This window comes from Kogia breviceps, chromosome X (assembly GCF_026419965.1).
Source record: "Kogia breviceps isolate mKogBre1 chromosome X, mKogBre1 haplotype 1, whole genome shotgun sequence".
In the NCBI taxonomy this organism is placed as follows: domain Eukaryota; kingdom Metazoa; phylum Chordata; class Mammalia; order Artiodactyla; family Physeteridae; genus Kogia; species Kogia breviceps.
In genome coordinates, this window is record NC_081330.1 from 35,669,137 (window position 1) to 35,687,109 (window position 17,973).

The following is a 17,973-nucleotide window of genomic DNA, read 5'->3' on the forward strand; positions in this document are numbered from 1 at the left end:
TTTTGTAAAATATAATAAAAATGAATTACTAGAAAAATGCAGTGAAAAGCACAGTCAAAATATAAGCCCCCATTTTTATTATTATATCCAATGAATATACAATTACTTTATCAAATTGCTAAAAATGTTTCTGAATTCTTACTCTCAATTGCAGTGCTTATATTGCTGTAAATCAATATCAAACAGTTTGAGGATCGGAAGAAGTCTATCACCTTCTTTGGGTCCACTATCTACTTTGAATAGCACTATTTAGACCATAGGACCTGGAAAGGAGGAAGGAAAGAACACCACTTCTTCCAAGAGAGAGGAAGGAAGGGGGAAATGATGGGAGAATAGAGAGAATGCTTAGAAATGGAATGAAGGAGAGTTGAAGGAATTCCCATCTGAATTTTTTTTTTTGTAGTGAAGTAGGAAGTCTTGACCTTATGGAGTAAGTAAAGGATAGAGGGCATGGTGTGGGAGGATTAGAGGAGTGTAGTAATGGGTTGAAACAGCTGTTGTGGGAAATGAGCAATGTAACTGAATAAAGATGAATAAAAGTGTGGTAAAACAATAGAAAGAAGGCCCAACTGAGACTGGAAATCATAAATTTGTTATGGAGCCAATCAGCCCAATTTTGTGATTTTCTCTAGCAGTTTTGCAGCCTCAGAGCAGGGGTGGAGAAACATATGGTGGGGCTCTGGCAATATGGTGGGCTAGGAGTGCAAACTGACTCTCCCACGGAAAACAACTAAAAATGCTGGATAAAATGCAGCATCTTCTTTTTTTTTTTTTTAAGCATGAATTTATTTATTTATTTAATTGTTTTTGGCCATGCCACACGGCATGTGGGATCTTAGTTCCCTAACCAGGCATCGAACTCGTGCCCCCTGCAGTGGAAGCATGGAGTCTTCACCACTGGACTGCCAGGGAATTCCTACAAACATCTTCTTAAAGGTATCACAAAGCTGAAAAGGTAGTAAGGAATTATTAGCCCAGATCTAAGCAAAGACAGACTGATGAAGTTACTTCTTTGAGAACGTTTGCTGAACTTAATATAAACTTCAAGGAACAAGCCACAAGTGATATTAAAAACACAAACCAAAAGCCTACCCAAGGTGGGGAGTGTAATAAGGTTCCTCCCCAGATAAAACTGGAATGACAAGGGTTTGAACCATCAGTGTTCCAGTGAACCAGAAATAAGCCTCCACACACACGTACACACACACACACACACACACACACACACACACACACACACACACACACATAAGGGGACTTTGAGGAAAGCAGCCTTGGCATTACATTAGGCTGTAAACACAATCTCATCTAATAAAGATTCGCAGCCTAAATTCACATTACCCAGGGACTCCAAAAAACCTCAAGCTCTGAATTTAGTTTAAAGTAGACCCAGACTGGTAGTGCCACCAGGCATCTGGCAGAATGAAAATCCTCTCTGCAGGAACCCACCCTCATCCTAAACCTCAAAATATTCCCACAAATAATTTTCCAAAGATATGAGGAAAACTTAATTAAAAATCAGTAAGCACACAACAAAACAAGGCACCATGCATAAGACAAGTAGGAAGTGCAAATGAGATAGATTTGAATTCAAATATATAAGTAGTTTTATTTAAATACAAATGGACTAAATGCTTGTGTTAAAATATAGACTAAATTTTTTAAATCCAACCATATGCTGTTTATAATAGTTACATTAAAACATAAAGATACAGAAAGATTGACAGTAAAAGGATGGAAAAAGACATTTCACACAAATACTAACCAAAAGAAAGCTGGTACTGCTATATTAGTATCAGACAAAATAGACTTTAAGGCAATCACGCACTACTAAAGATATAGCGGGTTGTTTTTATAAAAATACAATCTAAGGAGAAGATATAAAAATGTTAAATTTGCATGAACCTAATAATACCCTTAAAATAAACAAAGCAAAAATCAACAAAACTACAAGGAGAAATGGACAAGTCCACAGTCATAACAAGAGCTTTTAACATACCTCTGTCAGTATAGAACAAATAGAACAAAAATAATCAATAAGTACATAGATTTTAATAACACAATTAACAAAATTGATCTAATAGTGCAAAGGACACTGACCCCAACAATTGCAGAATACACATTTTTTTCAAGCCCACATAGAAGACTCACCAAAATTGATCATATACTGGGTCATAAAGCAAAGGATTAAAATAATACAAATGACTCCAATGATCACAATGCAATTAAGCCAGAAATCAACAACAAAGTGATAACTACAAAAACCACATACGTTTGAAAATTTTAAATCATATTTTTAAATAAACCATGGGTCAAAGAAAAATCATATTGAAAATTGTAAAATATTTTGAACTCAACTAAAATAGAAATACTACCTATCAAACCTTGTGGGATGCAACCAAAGCAATACTTAGAGGGAAAGCTATAGACGGAAATGCTTATATTTCAAAAGAAGTAAAGGCTGAAAATGAAAAACTAGACATCCATTTTAAGGAGCTAGAAAAGGAACAACAAAATAAACCCAAAGAAAGTAGGTGTAAATAAAACATATGATGAAGTTAATCCAGGATTAGTAGTTGGCAGAGAAGATGTTGTTGAAGGTAATAAGTAGGAGGGAATTGAGGAAGCTAGTGAAAGTGTGGGCAGAAAAGGGGGTGAAGTGAAAGTGGTAAAGGAGGGTATGTCAGGAAGATTGGAGAATAGGGATAGGTCTAGAGACATGAGGTCACAAAGACATGAGATCACAAAGCAGTTTAATGGGAGTAAGGGAGTTAGAGGTGAATACACAGGAGTTTCTGATTAGCGTGGAATTTTAAAGTTAAAGGTTTTATATGTGAAACAGTTCTAAATGAAGAAAATATATGGCATGTGGCCATATAAGTGGGCTGCTGAAATGAGGTGGGGTACTCTCTGTTTAGAAGTCTTTCTCTGACTCTACATTGGTTCGTAAGACCTTATAGGATTGGAAACACCTTACTCATCTCTACATCCCTGTTATGGGGTTTGTCACATAGTAGATGCTCAACAAATGCTCGTCTACCCTAACTAATATAGGCAATATGCTAAGCACTTCACACACATTCTTTTATTTAATCCTTACAACAATTCTATGAGGTACCTACTAATACGCAACTTAAGAGAGAAGAAAGTGAGGTTAAGTAACTTGCTCAAAATTGTACAATGAATGAACAGGTACTGTGCTAAAGGCCTGAGAGTAGATGTTTACTACAGCCCCAGGCAAGCTATGCCCAAAGCAATCACTAAGCACTGCTGTGATTCTGAAGAGCAAAATTTTGCTGAAGCAGTAAAAACATCATGCCATCAAAATTTTCACTGGAACCCCACCACCATCCAAATCCAAGCATTTTATTGCCTGCCTTCCTCCTGTGCTCATCATTTCCATCCAGCTCAGTCCTCCATCTTTCCTGGCTAACCCTATCTTATCCATCTCCCTATTTATGAAACCAGAATAGAATAATAATTGATGCTTTGAGATCTCAGTAGTTGTGCTGTTCAGGATGGAAGTGTTTCAGAATTAATTCGTCTGCCCCAAAATTACTGTAGGTATACTTCACTGAAGACTTTGTAATGATGACCAAGAAAGAAATAATGCTTATAATGATAATAAAAACAACTACTTATAATAACTCTAGAAACTATCCATAATTAAAGGAAAGCCCTCCTTCGACCCAACATTCCCCTCTAGCTATCCCCTCATTTCTCCGCTCTTCTTCAGAGCCAACTGTTTCAACAGAGTTATCTGTATACACACTATCAGCAGTTCCTCACCTCCCTATTTACTTTTCAACCCACTCTAGTCTGGCTTCAGGCTCCTCCACTCCAATGAAACTACTCCTATTATTGCAACAAGCAACCTCCATCTTGCCAAACCCAATAGACACTTCTCTATCCTTATCTTACTTGAACTCCCTGCAGCATTCAACATAGTTAACCTTTCCCTCCAAGTTAAAACATTTTCTTCTTTGGATATTGTGACACGACACTGATGATTCTTTCCCCCTACCTCACTGGATGCTCTTGTTTAGTCTCCTTTGCAGATTTCTCCTAACATTGTGGTACCTCAGGACTCACTCCTGGGTTTTCTTCTCTTTTTTCTTTATACAGTTGACCCTCAGTATCCACAGGGGATTGGTTCCAGAAGGCCCCACACATACCAAAATCCACAGATGCTCAAGTCCCTTATATAAAATGGCGTAGGACAAGGAATACAGCCAGTCCTCCTTATCAGCAGGTTTCACATCTGCACATTCAACCAGTTGAGGATCAAAATCTGTGGCTGGTTGAATCTGTGGATGCGAAACCCATGGATACAGAGGGCCACTGTATTCCTTCTCCATGTTATCTCATCCAGATCATGGCTTCAAATACCATCTACATGCTGATAACTCTCAAGTTTATTTCAAGACTCTACTCTGAGTTCCTAACCTGCATATTTGACTATCTATTTGACATCTCCATTTGGATACCTGGCAGATACCTTAAACTTATTACGTCAAGAACTCTTGCTATTTCTCCCAAACAGCTCCTGTTCCTATCTTCTCCATCTCGGTATGTCACCACCACTTACTCAGTTACTTAAAGAAGAAATCTAGGCATCATCCTTAATTCCTTCTTTTTCCTTGCCTCAACAACATATCTATCAGTAAGTCTTGTTGACTCTAACTCCAAAATTTATGTAGAATATCTCACCTTATTTCATCATAACTGCTACCACCTAGGTCCAGGCCTTCACTGAATTATGGAAGTTTCCTGCCTAGCCTTGCTTCCTCCTCTCTGTTCTCCTCTAGTACAGTTCTTCACATAGCAGCAAAATTGATCTTATTGAACCCTTCAATGGCTTCCCATTTGGCTCTTGGAATAAAAGCCCCAAACCTTATTATGGCTATATGTGAGCCATTCTTGCTCCTTAATAAGTAAATAGAAGACTTGGACAACACTATACACCAACTAAACCTAACATACATCCATAGAGCATTCCACCTAATAACAGTAGAATACATAATCTTCTCAAGTGCATGTGGAATATTCTCCAGGATAGACTATATGCTAGGCCACAAAACAAGCTTCAAAACATTTAAAATGATTGAAATCATACAAGGTATATTCTCTACCTTCAAAGGAATAAAATTAGAACTAAATAGCAGAGATTTGGGAAATTCACGAATATGTGGAAATTAAATAAAACACTCCTAAATAACTGATGTGTCAAAGAAAAAAAATCACAAGAGAAATTAGAAAATAGTTTGAGATGAACAAAAGCAAAACTACAACACACCAAAGCTTATGGGATGCAGCTAAAGCAGCACTTAGGGAAAATTGATAGCTGCAAGACCTTTATTTAAAAAAGCAGAAATATCTCAAATCAATACCTAACCTCTCACCTTAAGAAATTAGAACAGGGACTTCCCTCGTGGTCCAGTGGTTACGACTCTGTGTTTCCACTGTGGGGGGTGCGGGTTCAATTCCTGGAAGGGGAACTGAGATCCCACATGCCGCATGGTGCGGCCAAGAAAAAAGGAAACTAGAACAAAGGGTAAAGTAAATCCAAGGCAAACATAGGGAAGGAAATAGTAAAGATTAGAACGGAGATACATGAAATGGAGAATGGAAAAAAAATAGAGGAAATTAATGAAACAAAAATTGGTTTGAAAAGAACAGCAAAATTGACAAGCCTTCAGTTAGACTGTCCAAGAGAGAAAAAAGGGAGAAGACTGAAATTACTAAAATCAGATATGAAAGAGGGGACATTACCATAGACCCTACAGGGAAAATAAAAAGGATTAGAGAAGAATACCATAAACAATTGTATGCCAACAAATTAGATAACCTAGATGAAGTGGAAAAATTCCTAGAAATGCACAAACTACCAAAACTAATTCAACAAGACAAAAAAAAAGTAAAAGAAAAGAAACTAATTCAAAAAGAAACTGAAAATCTTAATAGGCTTATAACAAGTAACAAGATTGAGTAAGTAATTAAAAAAGAATCTCCCAACAAAGGAAAGCCAGAACCAGATGGCTTCTTCGCTGCCGAGTTTGACCACACTTTTAAAGAATTAATACCAATTATTTTCAAACTCACCCAAAATATAGAAGAGGAAGAAAACTTCCCAACTCATCCTATGAGGCCAGTATTATCCTGATATAAAAACCAAAGACATCGCATGAAAACTCAGACCACTACTTCTTATAAATATAGATGCAAAAGTCCCTACAAAATACAAGCAAATTGATCCAGCAACATATAAAAAAGGATTATACACCATGACCAAATAGGATTCATCCCAGGATTGGAAGGTTGGTTTAACATCCAAAAATCAATTAATGTAAAACATCATATCAACAGCATAAAGGACAAAAAGCACATGATTCTTTCATTAGATACAGAAAAAGGATTTGAATCCAACCTTTCATGATAAAAAGAAAAATTCAACAAACTAGAAATAGGAGGGAACTTCCTCAACGTAATAAAGGGCATCTATGAAAAACCCACAGCTAACATCATACTTAATGGTGAAAGACTGAAAGCTTTCCCCCTAAGATCAGGAACAAGACAGGGATGTCTTCTCTTGCCAGTTTTATTCAACATTGTACTGGAAATTTTAGCCAAAGCAATTAGACAAGAAAAAGAAATAAAAGGCATCTAAGAAGTAAAAATATCTATTTGCAGATGACATGATCTTGTATATAGAAAATACTAAGAAATCCAATAAAAATTATTAGAACTAATAAACAGTTCAGCTGGGCTGTAGGAGACAAGATCAATATATAAAAATAAGTTATGTTTCTATGTAATGTACAATCCCCAAGCTGAAATTAATAAAACAATTCCACCTACAATAACTTCAAAAAGAATAAAATACTTAGAAATAAATTTAACAATAGCAGTGCAACATATACTCTGAAAACTACAAAACATTGTTGAAGGAAATTAAAGTAGACCTTAATAAATGGAGAGAAATCCCATGTTCATGGATTGGAAAACTAAATATTGTTAAGTTGTCAATACACCTCAAAGTGATCTACATTCAATGCAACCCCTATCAAAATGCCAACCAGCTTCTTTTCAGAAATTGATAAGATGATCATGAAACTAATATGGAAATGCAAGCATCCCAGAAGAGCCAAAATAATCTTGAAAAAGAAGAACATATTTAGAGGATTCACACTTCCCATTTTCAAAACTTGCTACAAAGCTACAGTAATCAAGACAGTGTAGTGCTGACCCAAGGGCAGACATATATTTCAATGGAATAGAACTGAAGGTCCAGAAATAAACCCCTATGTTATTTTTGTTTCTTATTTTTTATTTTTTTTTAATTTTTTTTTCTTTTTTTCTTTTTTTTTTTTTTTTCCCCTATGTTATTTTTGATTGGTTCTTGACAAGAGGGCCAAGACATTTCAATGGGGAACAAAGAGTGTTTTCAACAAATATTGGCTGGGATGACTGGATATCCATATGCAGAAGAATTAACTTGGACCCTTTCCTCACACTGTGTACAAAAATTAACTCATAATGGATCAAAGATGAACTGTAAGAGCTAAAACTATGGAACTCTTAAAAGTAAACACAGATGTAAATCTTCATGACCTTGTATTTGGCAATGGTTTCTTAGATATAATATCAAAAGTACAAGCAACAAATAAGTTGGACACCATTTAAGAAGTGAAAAGACAACCCACAGAATGGAGGAAAATGTTTGAAAATGATATATCCTGGTATCATGTATATATAGAGAATTCTTACAACCTAATCATAAGAAGACAAATAACTCGGTTTAAAAATGGGCAAAGGATTTGAATAAACATTCCTCCAAAAAAGATATACAAATAGGTGATAAGCACATGTTAGTCATTAGAGAAATGCAAATCAAAACTACAATGAAATACTATGTCACATCCATTAGGATGGCTACAATAATACTTCTTTTAAAGATAAAAACAAGTGTTGGGAAGAATGTGGAAAAATTGGAACCCTCATACACAGCAGATGGAATTTGAAAATGGTGCAGCTAGTTTGAAAAACAGTCTGGCAGTTCCTCAAAAGGTTAAATATGGAGTTACCATATAACCCATTACATATAGCATATAATTCCATCACTAGGTATATACCCAAAAGAAATGAAAACATACATCCACATAAAAACTTGTACATGAATGTTCATTGCAGCATTATTCATAATAACCAAAAAGTGGAAACAACCCAAATGCTGATCAATTGATGAATGGATAAACTGTAGTATAGCCATATAATGGAATATTAGACTGCCAGAAGAATGAAGAAAGAAGAATGAAGTACTGATAGATGCTACAACATGGAGAAACCTTGAAAATATGATGCTAAGTGAAATAAGGCAGACACAAAAGGGCAAATATTGTATGATTCCATTTACATGAAATGTCCAGAACAGGCAAATCTATAGAAACAAAAAGTAGGTTATTGGTTGCCAGGGGCTGGCGGGGGGCAGGTCGATGGGAGGGAATGGAGAGTGACTGCTAATGGGTATGGAGCTTCTTTTGGGGATTATGGAAGTGTTCCAAAATTATGTTGCTGATCGCACAACTCCATGAGTATACGAAAAACCATTGAATTTAAATGGGTGGATTGCATACTTTGTGAATTATATATCAAAATAAAAAAAGAAAGAAAGAATCAGAGGTGTTTTGGGGACTCATAGAGTAGGGTGTAGCATGGGAAATTTCAAGCCCTTTAGAAAAGCCATAAGCCACCATGAAGCATCTGCAGTAGAAATGGCAGCATGGGGGGTTAGTTAGGGAGAAGCCTATCAAGTGGCATGGAAGAAATCCAGAATTCCTTGTGGGGACCTTTGGAGGATGCAGAAGGCAGCTGAGAATTAAGAGGCAGCATATTTACCAGGCAGTTGCTGTGGCATGAGTGAATAGCCCTAAAGTCGGGCTGAATGGAGGATATGGCTGAAGTTTAGAGGGCTAGCAGACCACTGGGAGCTGAGGTAGGAATCCTGGGCAGTAGTATGTAAGGAGAGAGAGAGATGTGCTTCCTGACCCAGTCATTGTGCATTGCACATAGTGAGAGAATAAGCCATAAATTATGGACATTTAAAAAGTGAGTAGGGTGAGGCAAAATGAGCTAAACTTCAGCTAGGATCCAGCAGAGATTATGGGACTCACTCACTGCCATGAGTGTGTTTGAAGTGTAAATCAAATGCTTGAACAAAAGAGACTTTTAATTCAGAACACATTTTTATATTCTAACTGATAACCTTAATCTGTCCAACCTGTGCCCAACCTGTGCCTCCAGGCAACTAGAATAGGTGCTCCAGAACACGATGAGATTAGTTATAGGAAAACAACTATATGTTCATAATTAAATGTGGAGGTGGGGCACACTTGCGGTATATACATTTTCTCACCCCATTAAATGCATAGAGGATAGTAGATGACGTCTTTAAAGAAAAGAGAAAAGAGGGAAATAGTCAAGTAAAGATTCTCCAAACTATAGTAGACACCTTCGCGTTTTGGTTGCTCACAACTCCCCTAATTGCCCAAGATAACACTCGCTTTGATCACCTTCTCCCTAAAAAGCTTTCCTTTCCAATCCACGGTTAGCTAGCTTTGTTAATACTTCCACATTCAGTATAGATATTGACATACCTAAATCTTATTAAAGAGTTCATATAACTTTATCTCAAGGAAATAGGTAGCAAAACAACATTCAATTAGCTTGCATTCCAGTTGACAATAGAAGATATAAATGAAACAACTATTTTGAAAACAGTCAAAAGTAGACCATGGTCCTTCATCTCATTAATGTGTTCATTAAAAACAGGTTTCAGGAGGGAAGGAGCTGGTTTGTAATCAAGAAAACAAAAGCTGATTTATCCATTTGAATTGAAAAGTAGGTAAAGAATTTCAGTATTTATTCACATATTCATTCGAATATAAAAGGGAACTGATCACCACCTCCGCCACCAGAACCATGTGTCATATGTGTACAAGGTTAGATCAAAGTGGTAGCTAATAATATTACATTCTGCAGTTGTTCAGGGATGACAGTTGAGAAACTTTGATGACAGAGGATAAAAATAACACTTGTTTGGGCATAAATGGAAGTTTTTTTCATTGAACTATGTGAACGTTCCTCTTCTCACCCACACTACCAGAAACCTAAGAAAATCATTTTGCAACATAAAAGTGTTCACTACTCATCGAATTACAATTATTCTCTTTTTCTGAAATGAAAAATAGCTATATTGTAAGCATGAGAATAAATTGAGGAAATGATAAAATAATCAGGATCTATTGGGTTTAATTCAATTCCCAGTTTTACCACGGTAAATAATGTGCGTTAGCTTTTCACAGTTGTATAACAAAACATTTGACAAGAGTTACTTAACGGCAATTTAGAGGCAGATGCAGAAGCAGAAATGCTTACAGTTTGAATGTGCTTTGTCTACAAAGAGACTATGGCCTATTTACTTTTTTTTTTTTATTTAAAAGAAACATGGGATCTTTAGCTCCCAGTTTGACAGTCAGTTACAAAAAGCAGAGGGCACCTTAACGTTTCCTCTGGAGGATATTATCACTCCAGTATCAGCAGCGGGTAGAAACACATTTGCTTTATCATACTTTGACCTTTACACTTCAAGTCAAGAGAATCCTGAGCAAGGTCAGTTTCCCCATCCAGTGTGCACTTTGTTGAGATGTAAAAAAAAGTTTTTTTCCCACAGAATTTGATCTGTGGATTTTATTTATGTTTGAATGAAACATGTTTATTTCTATGGTGGTGACTTTGCAAGAAAACAAGACCAGGAGAGGTATTTCCTCAAAGGCTGAAAGGAGGCATTACTACCACCACCACTGCTTGCCAAGAGATTTGCAAAGCATCTTGAGGCTCAAGGTTAGTATGGGAGACGAGCCAGGCTCAGGAGAAGTTAGCACAGAGAAAAAAGTTAGAGTGTTTTTCCCCCTTTTAGCCAGCCAATTCAACAAAGTACTTCAGATAGTAATGCTTAGTGGTCAAATAATGATGTCTTTTCTGCAATGATCATGTTTGGGTTTGTCTATTTCCTTTATGCTTGTGAGGTTTGTAATTGGAATTTTAAATCCTTGGGGGAAAAGCTATTTTTGTAATTCAACTGGGATGTCCTTGTCTTAGGGTTTCCCATTGCTTCAGTCCCCTAGCCTGGTACTATAGCCATGATAGTGTTTTGTCTTTTAGATGAAATGCAGAACTAAGGACATAACTACTGGTGCTTATTAAAGATTCCTTGCTATTTTCACAAGAGTAGGGGCGTTAGACTCTTGTCTACTGGCCAAATTCTAAATCGGGAGATTACATTCTGCTTTCCTGAATTCCCCTAGCAGAAGCAGCCATCCATGGTATCCTACTTTGCTTCCTGTGCTAAACTGTTGTGTGATGTCATTAAATGGCACTGCTTTTCTACTCTAGAAGTGACCACTTCTTAGTGGAGTGGTGAATAAATTGGTACCTATTGTCTGATATTGTATTTGACCTAGTTTCAAACAAATTAAAAGGTAGGCTCTGACAGTTAAGGATAAAGTACAAAACAAAACAAAACACCCTAACAGTGTACCGGTTGTTGTGGAGCATTTTTTAAAAACCAATATGCTTTCTCTTCTGCAACAAAGACAAACAAATTAATGCATTTTTCAAAACTACACTAGTGGTTGACAATAAGTTGTTATTTTGCCTCAAACAGGATGATAGTTCTAACAGGGATGATGAGGTTTGAGAGGATGTGATCACATATCACAAACTAGTTAAACCATCTCTTTTGTCTTCGGGTTGTATCTAATCATCCTAGACAATTGATCTGTCTATTTCATAAAATCTCTCTTTAAGGAGAATCTTTAACTTTCCTTGGTAACATATTTCAGTGTTTCTCAATCTTTCCATAAAAACTAAGTTCTTATTTTTATTTAACCTCCGTTCCACCTACTGTAGCTTAATGTCACCATCTTTTATCCATCTCTAGCTTTCTATCATACACTGGTATTGAGAGGCAGTGTAGCACAACAGCATGGTTTTTGGAGTCAGACATGCCTGCGTTCAAGTCCTGACTCCATCACTTTCTAGGTGTGTGATGTTGGGCAAGTTACGACTGAGGTTCAACTTCCTCATCCTTACATGAACAACTTCGGAGGGTTACTGTGAGGATCAAATGACATAACATATTATTTGAAGGGTTATGGGGTAAGATGAGGCATGGTACTCAGAACCCAAAAAGTGCTCAATAAATAGTAGCTATTTATCTGATTAGGTACACAGATCTGACTTAATTCATAAATTCTTTGAGAATGGGAAGTGTACTTCCTGGATTTTAACATAAGTACAGTGTCATGCATGTACTATGGCACAGAGGCTCAATATTTGTTGAATGAATAAACTTATTTTTCCCCCAAGTGGAATGAACAGCCCTCACCTATTTGCAAGATGCCACACATTTTAGCTCAAAGGTGACAAATCTGATCAATCCTCTGATGCCTCCAAGTATGCAGATAGATACCTCACTTTCTCTAGATGTTTTGGCATGGTGTGGACACGATGCAAAAAAACTTACACTTTCTGTTTCTATCAGGTTCATTTCTATGAATTTTTACATTTGATGATTGTCTTGGGTGCCCAGAATGGGACTGACTCAGTAATCTACCTCATCCATCCAAGCATTCTCTGAGAAATTTTTAAAATGAATACTAACGACTATCTAATTATATACCTAAACAAAATCTTTCAACTTGTGACTAAGTATACTACCTGCCCTATTTACCTGTAAGATCTATGCTGACTACAGATATATTTCTAATTTGCTTTGTTCCCAAGCCAGCCCCTTCTCCCAATTACCCACCGCCGCAAGTTCCAGAGCACAGTTAACATCTGTGAACCAGTGAGGTGTTGGTTAGGACTTTATTTTTTGCTTTTAAACGTCTTCACGGGGCTAGGAGGGGAAGTTGAGGAACAAACAGAGGATATATAGATTCAATCGGGCTGCAATATTTGTTGATAAGGAATGGAAAGAATATTGCTCTTTTACCATAATCTTGGAAAACTTCTGGTGCGTGCTCAGATTGAGCCACTGCAGTGTGGCCATTTCCCCGACTGATTTGTACAGACTTTAGAGGGGCGATCTCAGGTGTGGAGCTCTGAGCACCTGCTTGCTCACACTCTGGCAGTTCAGAACCCAGCGTATTTGAGGCCGGTGGCTCAGGTTCCACGTAACTCAGCTCAAGTGTCACTAACACTATGTGCAGCGCCCGTCATCGAGCTGGGCTTTGAGACTTGGACACTTACTTCGGACTTTCTTCTTTCTCCCCCCTCCCCTCCCACTAGTTTCCCTTTCCCTCCTCTGACCCGGGGCGTGCCCACCTCTTCCTTTTGCTCCCACTCTCCGCTTTCTTCTTTCCTTCTCCTTCCTTCCTACTGGGCTTCGCGTCCTTCATCCTCCGAGAGCCGCGGGGCGGGAGGCTGAGGCTCGGCTCGGAGGAGGAGGCGCGAGGCCGGCGGGACAGGCGCGAGGTGCCGAGCCGCGAAAGCGCGGGGCGCGCGCCGCGGCGGGGGCGCGCGAGGGCTGGCCGCGTGGCCGGGCGCTCGGGTCAGGTAGCGGCGCGCGCGCGCGTGGCCCGCGAGCCTCAAGCGCGCCCCCGGCGGCCGGGGCCGCAGCGTGCTCGCCCCCGCCGCCAGCTCGCCTCACTCATGGGTCGGAAGCGCTGCGTGGGGGAGACTGTTCCAAGATGGCGGCGGGTTGCTGCGGGGTGAAGAAGCAGAAACTGTCCAGTTCGCCCCCCTCTGGCTCGGGTGGCGGTGGTGGCGCCTCCTCCTCCCCCCACTGCAGCGGAGAGAGCCAGTGCCGAGCCGGGGAGCTGGGACTAGGAGGCGCCGGCACGCGGCTCAACGGTCTAGGAGGTCTAGCCGGAGGAGGTAGCGGCAGCGGCTGTACCCTCTCTCCCCCCCAGGGCTGCGGCGGCGGCGGCGGGGGAATCTCCGTGTCGCCCCCTCCGAGCTGCGGAGTGGGCACCCTACTTTCTCCCCCGGCCGCCGCCACCTCACCCTCGCCTTCCTTGCCGTCCGCCGCCTCGTCCTCATCGCCCGGCTCCCGGAAGATGGTGGTGTCAGCGGAGATGTGCTGCTTTTGCTTCGATGTGCTCTACTGTCACCTGTACGGATACCAGCAGCCCCGGACCCCCCGGTTCACCAACGAGCCCTAGTGAGTACCGTGCCCACCGCCGCCCTCTCTCTTGCGCTCGGGATGGGGCTCAGAGTTGAGGCAAAGTACGAGTCAGCCTCCCCGCCGGCCGCTGCCCCTGCCCCTCTCGCTGCCCCGGGTCCCCGGAGCCGCTCGCTCTGAGTAAGGGCACCCCGCGCTTTCTGCCCTCGGAGGCAAGCGCCTCACACTTGGAGCGGGGTGCTGCTGCGAGAGATGGCGCGCTGGTTCCCAGAGGTGTTCACTTTCTCTTTGAGATAACTTCGAGGAGTTTTGACCCTCTCCTCTCCTTCGCCACCCTGCGTCTCATTCGCCCGGGTTTGGGAGCTCTGGTTCCCTCACGATGTTGACTTCTCCTGGCTTGGGTTTCCTTGACCCCCTGTGAAAGCCCCGCCGGTATTCCCGCCCCGCGTACCTTGCACATGGAGAGTTACTCTTCCATTGCAGCGTGAAAAATAGCAACTATCCAACTTCTGTTCTGCTAGTGATGGAACTTAGCTCCGGAGCCAATGAAGTTTACCCATCTTTTTCCTTCGGGTTTCCTCGTGTCCTGAGGAGGGAGGAGGTTTTTTCAAAACACATTTTCCTTTAGTACCTATTTTTATCCGAACATACCCATTAAAATGTGTTTCTAGTGAAGCGCACCGCCGGCTCTCTCACATTTGAAGAGTGAGACTTTTTTTTTTCATTCCACCGTCTGGGTAATAGCTCATTCAAAGAGAGCTGTCCCCATAGAGCCACTGTCAGTTTGTACATTAAGCGTACATTCGCTTTTGTGTCGATTTCTCTTTTAAGAAACCCACGTTAGGCTGGACAATTCGAGAAATAGTTGAACAGTAAGTGTGTAGGAATTTTTACGGTTTCCTTCGGTTTTGTACTTTTAGTTATTTTACCCTTCAAGTGTGTGGTTGAAATTGTTTAAAATAACACTGTTACAGCTAAAAGCCAGGTTAATTCTAGTCCCCGTCCACTTGGATGTGTGGGAGATGGGGCATATGTTGTTTTTTTAATGTGTAAACTGAGTGTAAACTGACTTTTTGAGTTAAATGCTAGACAGAATGTAAAGCCCAAGGAAGGACAGAATGACAAAGAGGGTGATTGTTTTTATTATGAGTACTTAGCATCAACAGGAAAAATAATAGAGAAAAATTTCAGTGAAACTTATACTGAAAAGCATCAACCCTTTTTCTAGCTAAGACAAGTGCCCCTTGTCCCCATATCATAAATACCTGAATTGATGTTCTTTTTGAACTGCTTCTTTTCATTTTGTGAGATTAGGGGATTAGACTGCGACTGGATACATATAAACACTTATGCCTAGACTAAAAATATTCAATTAATATGTAAAGTGGAAATTACAATAAAGTGTCCTGGAAATTATAAATTTGCTTCGTTTGTTTTCTTTGGCTTTGATGCTTGAAATGTATTTAATTTTGTATTTTTGCCACTCTTCTGTGGTCTGTGCTTTTTCTTTCAGACTTGGTTCCTCTTTGGGCATTGGTTCATAAGAAATGCATGAAAGAGCATAGAGACTGATACTTTGTCAAATAAATTAAATACCTTGATAAATTTCATAGTTTTAATTCTAGAAGCTTAAATCCTAAATCCACACCTGTACTTAGCCAATTTAGTCTTTGGTTAAGAAGTAGAATTCATTTTGAAAAAGACTGCCATGTTAAAAAAAACTATGAAATATTTATTAGGTTGAGTCACTTATTTGTGACTTTTCTGCCTTCTCTTGGATGTCTATGATGTATTAAAGTCAGTCCGGGGATGATACATAGGTTGGCTCAGCAAAGTCATGGGACTGCAAAAATTCACTCCTGTTTAGTTATATGAGTTTGGCAAAGGCTGTTTTACTATTCATGCTCCATTGCTCCAAAGCATATGCGAACACACTTTCAGGAGGTGCTATTTTCACACATTTTAAAGTGAGTTTGGGTTAACTGAATGACTGTAACAAGAATTTTAAAAGGAAAGTGAGCTTGACCAGCTCATACAGAAAATGCTTTTGAAAATGTCATATAACAGTGGCTACTTCGCACACGTATTTAGGTATTGATTCTCCTCTAATAGTCCTCCCACTGGATTTCTTTTTCATGGAATTAAACAGAAAAAAATAAGACACCCCTTTGACCACTGTGGATATGTTGAAATGATGGTGGAAGAATAATAACTATTATTTAGCAGGCCTTGGCTGTGGCATGTATTCTACCAAACAACAAATTTAGAAGAGCCACTGAACATGACCAAGGGGAGAATGAAAGTTCACTTAAGTGGAAAGAGGACTGCATCTTATTTTCATTTATCTTAAAGTCATTTTTGAGGTGGACAGTGGAAAAATTCAGGAAAGTTTCTTAAAAGCAGTGTTTGATTATGGAAGTGAAATAACTATAATCACTTGACAGTGCCTTAGTAACCGGAACCCATTTTCTTTCTGTTTTACATATTTAATAGCATTGTGTACTTATTAGTGTGGCTTGGTGCTGGGGGCCATAAGACAGAAATAGGCACATTGCTTTTCTTTTTTTCCCTCAGAGTTATTAGGATCGTGGTGTCATGAGCAGTGCTGTTTCAGGTCCTGTCTCTGTCCACCAGAAGACGTGCTTTCGACAGTGGCACATTCTCCTGTGGGAAAGCACACCGTTTTCATCCCTTCCCAGGACCTTTCTGTCAAAATGTCTGTCACTGGTGAAATCTGCCTTTTATAGGCTTAGAAGTTCTAGCTTCATCAGGGACCCTTCCACTCAGGAAGGTTATTAGAGATTTCCAGTCATCTATCTGTTGCAGGTTTGGCGGGGAGGATGTCACTATAGGAAAAGGCTGTGTGGATACAAATTCTTCACTGTTGCTGCTGTTTCTTGGAGTACCTACCTCATTGCGAACAGGTAGCAGTAGCTGGGACTTGGGAGGACAGTGGAAATCTGTTTAATAGAAGACAGGTAACATTTGTGTTCAAAGTGAGGAATGAATTACTGAATCCTTGGTCTCAGTTGCACAGCCACATTTGCCCACAGAACTAAGATTCAAGACATGATAAAAAAAAATGACTTTAGGTGCATTTTACTGTTCAAAGTCAGAGCTCTTAGATTTATATTAAATAGATGGGAACACAGCCACATTATAGGAAACCATTTGCTACCATAAAGGGATCCACTGTGCCAGGTGTCGAGCCAGTTAGACTCCAGAACCGTCGCTCTCAACCTTGGCTGCACATTTGAATCACTGAAGAATTATTAAAAATATGGACGCTGGGGTCCCAACCCCAGAGATTCTGATTTAATTGGTCTTGGATGGGGCCTGGGCATCAGGATTATTAAAAGCTCTCCAGGTGATTTTAACATGCAGCTGAGGAGGAGAACCAGTGGTTGTATTCGACTAGGCCTTTCTCCTGAGATTCTGATTAATTTGGTCTGGGGTGGTTCCTGGGTACTCGGATTTTATGAGCACCCTGGGTGATTTTTGGTAAACAGCTAGTTTGGGAAACACTTGCAGTGTGGTCTGCAGAAGACATCACCTGGGAACCTGTTTGAAATGTAGGTTCACAGACCCCCACCTCAGACCTGCTGAATTTGAATCTGCAGTTTAACAAGCTCCCCAGGTGATTCTTATGCACATTAAAGTTTGGGGAGGAGTGGTTCTCGAACTTTAGGGTACATCATAAGCTCCTGTGGTGCTTGTTAAAACACAAATTGCTGGGCCCCATTCCCAGAGTTTCTGATTCAGTCGGTCTGGGGTGGGGCTGTGAATTT

The 17,973-nt window shown here is 39.8% G+C and overlaps 1 protein-coding gene across 5 annotated transcripts in view; it reads left to right on the forward strand.

The window, feature by feature from the left end:
- The first annotated feature begins 13,693 nt into the window (after positions 1–13,693).
- AMMECR1 (AMMECR nuclear protein 1) overlaps positions 13,694–17,973 on the forward strand; it is a 110,088-nt gene continuing 105,808 nt past the window's right edge. For 2 of the 5 annotated variants that reach the window (XR_010838647.1, XM_067023442.1), the window contains exon 1: positions 13,716–14,224. Coding sequence is in view for 4 of the 5 variants with exons in the window: in XM_067023442.1 (XP_066879543.1) it covers positions 13,752–14,224 (473 nt within the window). In the remaining variant the exon portion in view is untranslated. Of the gene's footprint in view, positions 14,225–17,973 lie in introns of all 5 variants that reach the window. The other 3 variants (XM_067023443.1, XM_067023444.1, XM_067023441.1) reach the window with 2 other exon arrangements.